This window comes from Lepidochelys kempii, chromosome 1 (assembly GCF_965140285.1).
Source record: "Lepidochelys kempii isolate rLepKem1 chromosome 1, rLepKem1.hap1, whole genome shotgun sequence".
In the NCBI taxonomy this organism is placed as follows: Eukaryota; Metazoa; Chordata; order Testudines; family Cheloniidae; genus Lepidochelys; species Lepidochelys kempii.
In genome coordinates, this window is record NC_136380.1 from 3,605,511 (window position 1) to 3,618,103 (window position 12,593).

Sequence of the window (12,593 nt, forward strand, 5' to 3'; positions counted from 1 at the left end):
TTTACTCTTTTATTTCCCTTCCTGGAATCTTCGGTGTTTCTGGCCATGGCCTTGGATAGATATGTCACCATCTGACCCCCTCTGAGATACGCCTCCATCCTCAGCAGCCCAAGAATAGCCAAGATCAGACTAGCTAGTCTATGCAGATGCATCTTAGCAGCACTCCCCTCACTCTTGTTGCTGAGGGGGTCACCGTTCTGTAGGTCCCATGAGCCCTCTCATTTGTATTGTTTGCATCAAGATATGATCAAGCTGGTGTGTGCCGATATCCCATTCAATAGTACGTAGGGCTCGGCTTTAGCCATTCTCATAGTGGTGCTAGACTGTTGCTCATTGTCTTGGGACGGTTAAGGCGGTCTTGAGCATTGCATCCCAAGAACATCTCACAGCTTTAAACAATTGTTTGTTCAATATCTTCTCTGTCTTCCTATTATACATCCCCAGTGGTTTGCTTGCCGACAGTTCACAGTTTCTGCAGACATGGGAAGGTTCCATGTGCTATAACAATTATGATCTATAGGCCAATGCAGAAGATTGAATATGCACTTGAATTCCCTTATATTGTGCCTCTTCTGTGTGGGTGCAGATATTATTGGTCACCATTCATATTTAGTCATTATTAATGTCAAGTTAGATAATTTGGGCCATGTCAATTTATGCCACCTGAGGATTTGGACTTATAGATCATAAAGCTTTTTCTGTTCAGTCAGGAGGAAGGAATTTCAACTACACAATGAATGAACTAAGTATACCCAGAAGAAACATAAATGTAAACAGATCAGTTTTATTTATTACAAATCTCCCAGCCTATAAAGTGAGTTGAGGTGGTGAACACGTGGGATTGGGGCGGGGGGGCTAGCAGACACCAGCTAATAATGCGTCTTGTGCTGTATCCGTTAGGACCTGGATCCAGAAGCATTCAAGAACATTTTAATCTAGGTCTCTCCTTTTGTGCCACTATTTCATTGATTAGGAAGCCAAAGGGCGCAGTGTGATCAGCCAGTTTGACCTCCTGCATAGCACACCCTACGGGGCTGAATCTTGTGATTCCTGCACTAGTGGATGTTGTTCTTCTCTGCTATGGATTTGACAATATCACTCCCAGTAACTAGAACTGCAGCAGATCTTATTTCCACCTTGAATTTGGCTAGCTTCAATTTCCAGCCACTGGACAATGTTCTGCCTTTGGGTATGTCTATATTGCAATCACAGGGTAAGACGAAAGCTCGGGCTAGCTTTAATCTAGCTATTTTGTGATGGTAGGGGCAGGGCTCAGCAACCATGGGGCTCACTTCCAGTTTATGTTCCTAAAGCTCTTGCTTCAGGGCTCCAGCCAGCCCCCTGCAGGGGTCAGGAAGGGATTCTCCCTCCCCCAATACATTCTGGATGTTTTTAATCTCCTTCCCCTGAAGCACCGGAGATGGTCACAGCTGGAGAGGGGGCACTGGATGGGGAGAGCTGGGAGTCTGAGGTGGAACTGATTGCTCTCTCTCTCAGAGAGACCAGCTTGCATGGCTGGTTCTTGCTCACTTGCTCTGGGTCCGACTTCATATGTAGGGTTGGGAAGGACATCAGATTAGCAGGGACCTTGGGGCTTTTTCGCCTTCCTCTGCAGCGTGCGGGGGGGATCACTTGCCAGGATTATCTGGGTATCTCTCACTTGATCAGTTCCCTGCCATTGTGGGGGCCTCGTGCCCCTCGGTCTCTCCTGTGCGCCGCTTGGAGCCCAGTCTCCGGAGGGCTGGAATACTTTGGTCTCACTTCAGTGGCTGAGTTCAGCATGCGGTGCTGGGTGGGGTTCGAGGCCTGTGAGTTACAGGAGGTCAGACTCGCCTGAGGCTCTCTGACTCGAGGCAACGAAGCTGCAGGCCTGGCACACTGGGTAGACTCGCCCAGGGCCCCCCAGCGCAGACATGCACATTACCGTAGCATCACTGCTCCCAGACCCAGCACTAGCCAGGTTGAAGCTAGTTGGGGTATGTCCAGGGAGCCGCAGCCATACCCCGTGATGACAGCGCGGCCCTCCTGGCTGGCAGCGGAAAGAGGACCCCGTAACATGATGTTCAAACTCAAGGGGGTTTTAACCGAATCTTCATTCATGGCAGCTGATACATTCATGGCCAGGTTCCCAGCTCTCCCCGGAAGCAAGAGTGCCGGTGAGAGCCAGGGGCTTGCGCGAACATCAGCACCCCTGGCATGAGCACGAAACCAGCAGCTCTGCCGCCTACCTGTGTGTCGTGCTGGGTAAGGCTGGTCCCAGAGTAAGTTCCATGTGCTCCTGAGTTAATCGTTAACTCCCTCCTCGCTTTATTCCCTTCTTTAAATACTTGTAGACATTCCCCACTAATGGAACCGTCCCCAAATGACTTTCATTAGTGGTACATTAAAATTACCCTTGCGCTGCGAGCCTAGCGGGCGCACGCTTCGACCAGTGAAGCCTTATGCCTGGTAAAGAGCAGGTCTGCCTGCTCCCGTGGCCCTGCGTGTTGCTGGTGAGTAGGCTGAAGGGGTACTAGGCGAAGGGCGAGGGGCGGCTGGTTGTGCTCAGCAACAATGTCATTGCCAGGCAAGTCTGTCGGGCAGGTGCTCTTTTAAAAAACTTTCCGCTCCCAAGATGCACCCGACGTTGCCGCAGCTTCAGACATTCCTCCAAGGCTGTTAGTTCCTTGAGAAATCGGGGGGGCCTCTGTGGCACCGGGCGTCGGAGCAGGAGCGTTCACAGCACTTACCACACTGGAATCGTCTTATGGTTTATTGTCCCAAATGGCAACGACACCAGGACAGAGGGTCTTAAAATGAGTCCTTGTCCTCCTGGCCCTTGTGCAACCTGCTGGCACCCGGGAGACCGAGCATTGAGTGAACCTGGCCCCCTGCATATGGAATCTTATTTCCGGCACGGCCGCAATCTAGCAAGAGATTTCAGGCTGGAAAGCTGCCAGTATCCATGTGCACAGCAGGAAATTGGAGACATGCTGCAAGGCACGCCTGGGAAAGCATGTACCATATGCGTGGGATGCATGTGCCCTAGTGCCCACATGTGATATGTACTATAATAGGCCCTGATCTTGCAATCACGATGCAATCGCTTGCAATCAATCAGATCCTCCTGACTGGACCCCCGTTGCCTGTGTGCAGCCCATTCTAGGGGGCTCGGCAGGAGCCTGTCTGCGAGGGTCTGATTGTAGGACGGGCACCCAGAGACCCTTCACTTAAGAGCTGCCCTGCATTTGCCTCATGTGATCTCCCAGTGCGCTTGTTTCACATGCTGTCGGTGTGATAGGTGTGGGTGAGAATGGACCCGCACAGGGCAGGTACCTGCTTCTTTACCCGGCTGCCTGCTTAGATTTAGGGCACATTTTTCATCTCAAATGTTGCTTGAAAAATCTTGGGTGGGGCAGAGTTTGGGGGTGGGAATTGCCCTGCAGGGATTCCCTTGGCTCAGCCAGGGCTCCATCCTGCAGGGTGCTGAGCCTGCAGGCCCCGAGCCCTCAGAGCAATGAAGCACAGGAGTAGCCCCACTGGAGGGGAGCGCTTTGCTGGACTGAGCGCCCAGTGACTCTGCCCTCCCTTGCACCTAGCAAGGCCTGGCCCTGGACTTGTCACCCTCATCACGAAGGGGGGTTCCTGAAGGCCAGCGGCGGAGCTGGCGTGGCAGGGGGCTGGCAGGGATGAAGTCAGGTCTCAGATGCTGTATAAGGAACATCAGACAGACAAGGTGGGGGAAGGAATATCTTTGACTGGACCAACTTCGGTTGGTGAGAGAGACGAGCTTTCGAGCTCACACAGAGTTCTACTGCAGGCCTGAAGGCTTGTCCCAGCCTTGCAGAAGAGCTCGGTGGGAGCTCAAAGGCTTGTCACTGTCTCTCACCAACTGGAGTGGGTCTGATCGAAGATATGCCCTCCCCCACCCTGTCTCCCTCCTGTCCCGGGACCACCCCGGCTACAGCACCGTGTCAGGTGTGCCGCGGGTGCGTCGGGGATAGCAGCCATGGGAACGTATGGGGCCAGGTACAATACTTCCGAATGAACCACACTTCACACAGAGCTGAGAACTGCAGCCTGTCTTTTAGGTGAAGCTGGTCCGTGGAAGTAACGATTACCACCCCGGTATATTATTTGTATCATGGTGGCGCCTGGAGACAACTGAGAACAGGTAAGAGCTGTCAGTGTGACTAAGGATTTGTGGTACAGGAGCCCTGCACTGACCTTTCCTCTTCTCTAATCACAGGGCAACTCACGGGTTCATTTTACATTTACACAGGGGTTCAGAGCTGACCGGGACAGCGACTGCTCATCATGACAGATTTCAATAGCACCAACTTCCAGCCTGCAACGTTCCAACTGTCCTGGTTCCCGGGCCTGGGAGCTGCTAATCACTGGATCTCGATCCCTTTCTGTGTGTTCTACGTCACCGCCATGGTAGGGAATTGCACTGTTCTCTGCATTATCTGGAAAGACCGGCGTCTCCATCAGCCCATGTATTTGTTCCTTTGCATGTTGTCGATCAACGACCTTGGTGTCTCGCTGTCGACCCTGCCCACGGTGCTCAGCACCTTCTGCTTCGATGTCACAGATGTCGCATTTGACGCCTGCCTAGCCCAGATGTTTTTCATTCACTCCTTTTCCAACATGGGGTCAGGGATTTTACTGGCCATGTCGTTGGATCGCTTTGTCGCCATCTGTGACCCACTGCGCTATGCGGCCATCTTGACCAACCCCAGGATCGTGAGAATCGGGCTGGCCATTGTGATCAGAAGCTTTGGTGTGGTTTTACCATTACCCATTCTTATTAAACGCTTACCTTTCTGCCATGCCAAAGCCCTCTCCCACGCCTACTGTCTGCATTCAGACGTGATGAGGCTGGCATGTGCGGATATCACCGTCAATAACATCTATGGCTTATGTGCTGTTCTCATTGTCTTCGGAATAGATTTGTTGCTTATTGTCATCTCCTACATTCTGATTATGATAACCATCTTCAGTCTTGCCTCTGGGGGGCGGCGTCTCAAGGCCCTGAACACCTGCGTCTCCCACGTCTGTGCTGTCTTAATATTCTACATTCCGATGATCACAGTCTCTATCATACACAGGTATGGCGAGAACTCCCCGCCGCTGGTCCACGTTCTGCTGTCCAGTGTTTACCTCTTTGTGCCCCCTGTGATAAACCCCATCGTTTACAGTATAAAAACCAAGGAGATTCGAAAGAGCATCCTCAAAATGTTCTCTAGGTAACTATCCCAACCTGGGTGTGAGATGGTTTCTGGTGTATATCTCTTTGGTTTGTAAGAGGATGGATGGATGGGTGTCTTAAAGTTTCAGAAGTGGCTAGTGATTTGGGGGTCTTCAGTTCTGGGGTACCAAATTGGAGGCACTGCAAAGGGCCTGATTTTCAAAAAGGGTTGGGCATTTGTTCTCTGAAAATCAACACTTTGAAGACATCTCTGATTGGGCACCTAAAAATGGAAGCAACCAAAATCTCATATCTCATTTGAAACTTTAGGCCATGATTTCTCTATCGGGTGGTTGGCTGAGCATGAAAAAAGATAGGCCACAAAGTCTGAGATTAGGTGGGTGAATTGTGGCCTTTCGGGGGATGTTTGTTCTCTATTTTATTCATTGATTATGCACAATTCTTTGTACGACGCAGGTGGTGTTAAACTTGAATTGACATTGTATGACTGTTCTAGACTCGTTCATATTTGGAGCTGGGGGATATTGCAAATGTCTTATAAATAAAAGCAATGCAAATACAATAATAATACAGGTTTCAGAGTAACAGCCGTGTTAGTCTGTATTCGCAAAAAGAAAAGGAGGACTTGTGGCACCTTAGAGACTAACCAATTTATTAGAGCATAAGCTTTCGTGAGCTACAGCTCACTTCTTCAGATGCATATCGTGGAAACTGCAGCAGGCTTTATATATACACAGAGAATATGAAACAATACCTATTCCCACCCCACTGTCCTGCTGGTAATAATACAGCAAGACCACACCAGCCATTCCAGCAGCAGATTCTTATCTGGTCTTTTTCTCGGCAGTACCAGAGTCAGTGCACCGTTGCTTCTCCATGGCTTTCAATCTAACATGGGCCGGGCTGTTAACATTTAAGAAATCAGCCCTGTGTATTACACAAATAAATTAACATCCAACGTGCGGCACTCTCCCCAACGGCACGGTATGTTCTCTTTTAGTCCCCACAGGTATTTAAGTTGAAGGATGCTGCCCCTTGGCATCAACGTCGATCTCATCTCCCTGCCTGGTGTTAATTACAACACATTCAGGGCCAGACTCTGGCTGCTCGCTCCGTGGGCTTGATGGTTTTCAACCTAGCGCTCCCTCGCCAGAGGCAGTGATAACATGCTGGCATGCTGATAAGTCAGTGCAGAGGGCTGAGAGCCCCTCCGGACACTGCTCTGCTGCAGATCCAAGGAAGTGCTGGAATAACTACCCAGCCTGGTTCAGTGACGATGACAGCCTCAGTCCTGGGCGGGGTTGCATTGACCGCGCCCCTCTATGCTAGTCCCGTGCTACCATGTCGTTGGACAGAGATAGAAAGGTTTAGACAACGAGTTAGTGGTGCCCGTGGAGAGCTGGGGAAAGTGATGGTTTGGGGAGTCTGTTTTGCAGCAGACACAGGGCACTGGACTGGGAGCCCGGAGACCTGGGCTCTAAAGCTCAGCTCTGCCAGTGACTGGCTTTGTGACCTTGGGTGCGTCTCTTCCCTTCTCTGTCTCGCTTTCATCTCCCCCACATTTGTGTGTGTTAGGGCAAGGTCTGTCTGTTACTTTGTGTCTCTCACTGCCTAGGACCTCAGGGGGTGGGAACCAGGCACTATAAATAAACAACAAGACTTTAAACCCCCATCTTAAAATGGGGCTTGGGAGCTCTGCACACAAAGGGCTGCAGAGCCGAGCTGAGTCTATTACCGTGCACCAGGCCTCGGGCGCTAGGGGTGAGGGACCCAGTCTCACATGCAGTGCATCCAGACAGCCACATTCTCACACCCACTCTCAAAGGTGGGCTTTGGAAAAGGCTATAGAGGGGCCACCCCCACCCCGGAGTACCCAGGATCCAGGTACTCCGCAAAGCTGCTCGCACACACACACACAGGGTGCCTAAGATGCCCCATGGATGCCACTCGGATTCACTTCTGCCGCACATCCACAGGGCACTCTAGGACAATCCCCTTTACACCTGCTTTGTGTCCCTTGTGTGGGTGTGGGTGGGGGTCTGTTCCTATTCATGGCTTCTTTCCATCCAGAGAGCCAGACTTGTACTTCCCACTCTGTGACCCATGGTTCACAAGGTATCGTGCTCCTCCATATCTGCCTCGTCTCTAGGACACCATGTGGGCTCCCCTCCCCTTTATTCTCACTGAGTATCCAATAGTCCGTGTGGGTCCCAGCCATGTTGTACTGGGTGTGATCCAGGGTAACTGTGTCTCTCTAGAGAGTAGATCTGGGGTCACGGGTCACATGGGTATGTAACCTACCATTTAAATCAGCTTCTGTACCAAATGACTGGAGGATAGCTAATGCAATGCCAGTGTTTAAAAAAAGGCTCCAGAAGCAATCCTGGCAATTTCAGGCTGCTAAGGCTAACTTCACCACTGGGCAAATTGGTTGAAACCATAGTAGAGACCAGAATTCTCAGACCCATAGATGAACACGATTTGTTGGGGAAGTGTCAACTTGCCTTTTGTAAAGGGAAATCATGCCTCATCAATCTACTAGAATGCTTTGAGGGTGTCAACACACATATGGGCAAGGGTGATCCAGTGGATATAATGGACTTGGCCTTTCAAAAAGCCTTTGACAAGGTCCCTCATCAAAGGCTCATAAGCAAAGTAAGCTGTCATAGGATAAGAAGCAACAAGAAGGAAGGTCCTCTCATGGATCAGTAACGGGTTAAAGACAGAAAACAAAGGGTAGGAATAAATAGTCAATTTTCAGAAGGGAGAGAGGTAAATAGTGGGGTCCCTCAGGGGTATGTACTGGGATCACTACTGTTCAACAGATTCATAAGTGATCTGGTAAAAAGGGGGAAACAGTGTTATGACAAAGTTTGCAGATGATACAAAATTACTCAAGATAGTTAAGCCAAAAGCTGACTGTGAAGAGTTACAAAAGGATCTCTCAAAACTGTGCAGTGGCAGCCAAAAAAGTGAACAGAATATTGGGAACCATTAGGAAAGGGATAAATAATCAGATATAAAATATCGTATCGCCTCTATGTAAATCATGGCATATGCACACCTTGAATCCTGAGTGCAGTTCTGGTCACCTCATCTTAAAAAAGATATATTAGAATTGGAAAAGGTACAGAAAAGGGCAACAAAAATGATGAGGGGGATGGAACAGCTTCCATCTGAGGAGAGATTAATAAGACTGGGACTTTTCAACCTGGAAAAGAGACAAGCGGGGGGGGGGGCGGTTATGACAGAGGTCTATACAATCATGACTGGTGTGGAGAAAGTGAATATGGGAGTGTCATTTTACTCCTTCCCATAACACAGAGACCAGGGTCACCCAATTAAATTAATAGGCAGCAGGTTTAAAAAAAAGCATAACGTAGGACTTCTTCACACAATGTACAACCTGTGGAACTCATAGCCAGGGGACGTTGTGAAGGCCAAGACTATAACAGGATTCAAAAAAGCACGAGATTTTTTGGAGGTCAAGATGGGCAGTGATGCAAAACCATGCTCTGAGTTTCTCTAGCCCCTGCTTGCCAGAAGCTGGGAGTGAACGACAGGACATGGATCAATTGATAAATTGCCCTGTTCTGTTCATTCCCTGTGAAGCACCTGGGCCCTGGACACTGACACAGGGCAGGATACTGGGCTCGATGGAACTGGTCTGACTCAGTGTGTCCGTTCTTATTTTCTATCAGGGGGTAGCTATGTTAGTCTGTATCCACAAAAACAACCAGGAGTCCGGTGGCACCTTACAGACTAACCAATTTGAATTTGTTAAATCTGTTCATCTTTAAGGTGCCAGGGGACTCCTCGTTATTCTTATTTTCTGATATTTTCATGTAGGATAATGGATACAAGCAACAAAAGCCACAGGGCTCTTGCTACTGTATGTGACCTCTTTGCCTGATTAGCCTGTGTTCAGACTCAGCCTCCAGTTGAGTTCCCAGTGGACTTTGTGACCTCCAAGGAGCTGCTGCAAGGATACAGTGTAAATACTCTCCCGTGCCTGGCAGTCTGTGGTGTATGCTCCAGGCAGGCTAGGTCTGGAGGCTTTTTTCCTCAATGGTGAAGATTTTCGTCACGTCCACCCTGGTGAGTCAGCTGCAGTTGAGAGAAGAGGGCTGATTACCTGACACCCTCTATTTTGAGTTTTACGGGGAGATATGCGTCCAATAAAGCTTTAAAGAAGTTTATAATCAGGACACTTTTAAAATTGATGTCACCGTTTAGCAGGAGATAACCTAGGTGCCTAACTCTCATCTCCACTTTTTAAATTCTGCCCCTTACTTGTTAGTTGGCTCTGGACGATCTTCCTCCTGGACAGATCGGATGAAACGCAGCACGGTCAGCGAAGCCCCGCGTCGCTCTGAGACAGAAAAGCGGGCAGCTGGGGAAGGGGCAGGGTGGATTTTTTTAGATGAGTTTAAAGCCTGAGATCTCCTCAGCTCTGCATGAGAGTTCATTGTCCCGGGGCTTTATCATAAGAGGAGGGATTTGCCCCGTTGCCTCTGGCCAGTGTTCCTCTGCCTCCTGTGGGACCTGCATGAGCTGGGTGGCTCTGTGGTGCACCAAGATGCCGCAGGAATGTCAAATCTCCTCAAGCTCGTCTCACTATTCCCTTGCTAAAGCCCAGCCGACACCTCTGCCTTCTGGCCTGACCTGGGCTCTTCAAACCTTAAGGAGAACATTTCCGCATATTTCACTCTCTCTCTCACACATACACACAGAAAGACACACACATCCAGAGACACTCACTGGACACACACCCTCACACACAGAGACGGACACACACATACACACAGACACATTCACATGGACACACACACACAGACAGACACACACTGAGACAGACACACCACATGGGCACGCAGACACACAATCGCACACACAGACCCACACACACGGACACTGAGACAAACACACTCACACACACACGGACACACACAGAGACAGACACCCACACACTCATACAGACACACCACATGGGCACACAGACACACAATCGCACACACAGACCCCCTCACGGACACTGAGACAGACAGACAGACACACACGGACACACACAGAGACAGACACACACACAGACACACTCACAGACACGCACACACACGGTTGCAGGTCGGTTTGTCCTCAGCACAGCTCAGCCCTGCCTCTGCCACCACGCCCCACGCCCCCCTGGATGGAAGCTAGCACCAGCGGGTGTCCGTGAGCAGGGGAATCACCCCCCTTGGCTTGCCGTGCAGACTTAGCCTTTGGGACAAATCCTGCCTGGGTTTACGGGCTGTCCAGCCCTACTGAACTCCACAACATTGCACAGCCGGTGTGTAGGCGAGGACAGGGGCCAGCCTGCAACCTGTGAGTTCTCATGGCTAGGGCCTGTCCCTTTAATCATTTGTAAAGTGTTGATGCGCAACTGGGGAATCCTACTAACGCTCGTTCGCAATAATAAATCTGTCCTTTCCCTGCCTTCAAAGAGTCTAAGAGGGCTGGCGATCATGTGGCCAGTTAAACGCAGGTCCCAACTACACAGTCAGACGCACGGAGGGGTCATGGGGCTTGCCACCCTTCGCACTGTGCCAGAATCGGAGCCGGCGTGCAGGTTCCCTCCTTCCCATGGCTGTATGGGGGAGGAGGGCGGCATGAGGGTGACGGGTGGTGGAGAGGAGCTACGTGCATCATTCGCAGGCTGGCAGAGATGCATAGATTTAAGGCCAGAAGGGGCCACTATGATCAACTGCATTGCACAGGCCAGAGACCTGCCCTGAATTATTTCCTGTTAGAACTAGAGCAGTCTCGGTTGCCAGTGACTGGGAATTCACAGCTGCCCTTGCTAAGTCATTCCAAGAGTTAATTTCCCTTGCGGTTGACAATGTGCACCTTACTTCTACTCTGAATGTGACTAGTGGGGGGCCAATTTATCAGCCTCCTTCCTGATGAACTTTCTTGAACTGTGGATGGCAGAACTGTGGGAGCAGAATCTCTTGGTTCCCTATAAAAGAGCTAGGGCTAGAAATGAATTCTTGAAACCTGGCTCCTCAGGCTTGATTCAGAACAACTCTTCATTGATTTCACTGGGGAGAGCAGCCCCAGGCTTGCCAGAGAGGGCCCTTGTACATTGGGATTCTGCAAGTCAATGCTGAACTGCAGGTCCCTTCCCTGTCACCTGGTCTCAAGGTAACTGTCAGGTTCATTTTTCATTTACACAGGGGATTGGAGCTGACTGGCACAGTGACTGCTCATCATGATGGATTTCAATAGCACCAGCTTCCATCCTGCCACATTCCAACTGACCGGGTTCCCAGGCCAGGAAGCTGCTTACCACTGGATCTTGATCCCTTTCTGTGTGTTGTACATCACCGCCATGGTAGGGAATTGCACTGTTCTCTGCATTATCTGGAAAGACCAGCATCTCCACCGGCCCATGTATTTGTTCCTTTGCATGCTGTCGGTCAATGACCTTGGTATGTCTCTGTCGACCCTGCCCACGGTGCTCAGCATCTTCTTCTTTGATGCTGCAGACGTCCCATTTGACGCCTGCCTGGCCCAGATGTTTTCCATTCACTCCTTTTCCTTCATGGAGTCAGGGATTTTACTGGCCATGTCGTTGGATCGCTTCGTCGCCATCTGTGACCCGCTGCATTATGTGGCCATCTTGACCAACCCCAGGATAGTGACAATCGGGCTGGCCATTGTCATTAAAAGTACCAGCATGCTCTTCCCTTTCCCCTTTCTGATTAAACGGCTGCCAATCTGCAAAGGCAATGTCCTCTCCCACGCCTACTGCTTGCACCCAGACATGATGAGACTGGCATGTGCGGACACAACCGTCAATAACATCTACGGATTATTTGCCATCCTCGTCACGTACGGCTTAGACTCAGTGTTCATCATCCTATCGTACGTTAAGATTCTAAGGACTGTTTTTAATACTTCATCCCATGAACAGCGCCTCATGGCCCTGAACACCTGCGTCTCGCACATCTGCGCTGTCTTACTGTTTTACGTCCCAATAATTGCTGTCTCTGTTATGCACAGGTTCGGGAAAAATGCCCCTGGTCTTGTGCATATTCTTCTGTCCTATGCCTATCTCTTTGTCCCCCCTGTGTTAAACCCAATTGTTTACAGTGTGAAGACAAGGGAGATCCGCAAGAGGATCTCCCGAATATTCTCCAGAGGCGTAATGTGAAGTGGGAGTTGTGTCGGATATGGTTTTGTTGGATGAGGTTTGACTGGCTTGTTGGCTGAACGTCGTATCTTTTCAGAGGACATTCAAACCTCTCCAACGATAAAATACTAGAACAATTCAAGCTGTGTATGGGGTCACTGGGCTATTACTGGGGGGTCGCGAGCTGTCAGCCCCCACCCCTGATTGGCAAACCCTGATTTGCCTCCAGCT

At 50.2% G+C, this 12,593-nt stretch overlaps 2 protein-coding genes across 2 annotated transcripts; both read left to right on the top strand.

Annotated features, from left to right (window-relative positions):
• Nucleotides 1-2,451: 2,451 nt before the first annotated feature.
• Nucleotides 2,452-5,704, top strand: LOC140914618 (olfactory receptor 51I1). The gene is made up of 2 exons (XM_073352962.1): nucleotides 2,452-2,492; nucleotides 4,262-5,704. The coding sequence occupies exon 2, from the start codon at nucleotides 4,297-4,299 to the stop codon at nucleotides 5,230-5,232; it is 936 nt and encodes a 311-aa protein (XP_073209063.1). The 5' UTR covers nucleotides 2,452-2,492; nucleotides 4,262-4,296; the 3' UTR covers nucleotides 5,233-5,704.
• Nucleotides 5,705-11,438: 5,734 nt separating this feature from the next.
• On the top strand, nucleotides 11,439-12,383 carry LOC140914656 (olfactory receptor 51I1). The gene has a single exon (XM_073353105.1). It carries the CDS (start codon nucleotides 11,439-11,441, stop codon nucleotides 12,381-12,383), a length of 945 nt encoding a protein of 314 aa, XP_073209206.1.
• The last annotated feature ends 210 nt before the right edge of the window (nucleotides 12,384-12,593 follow it).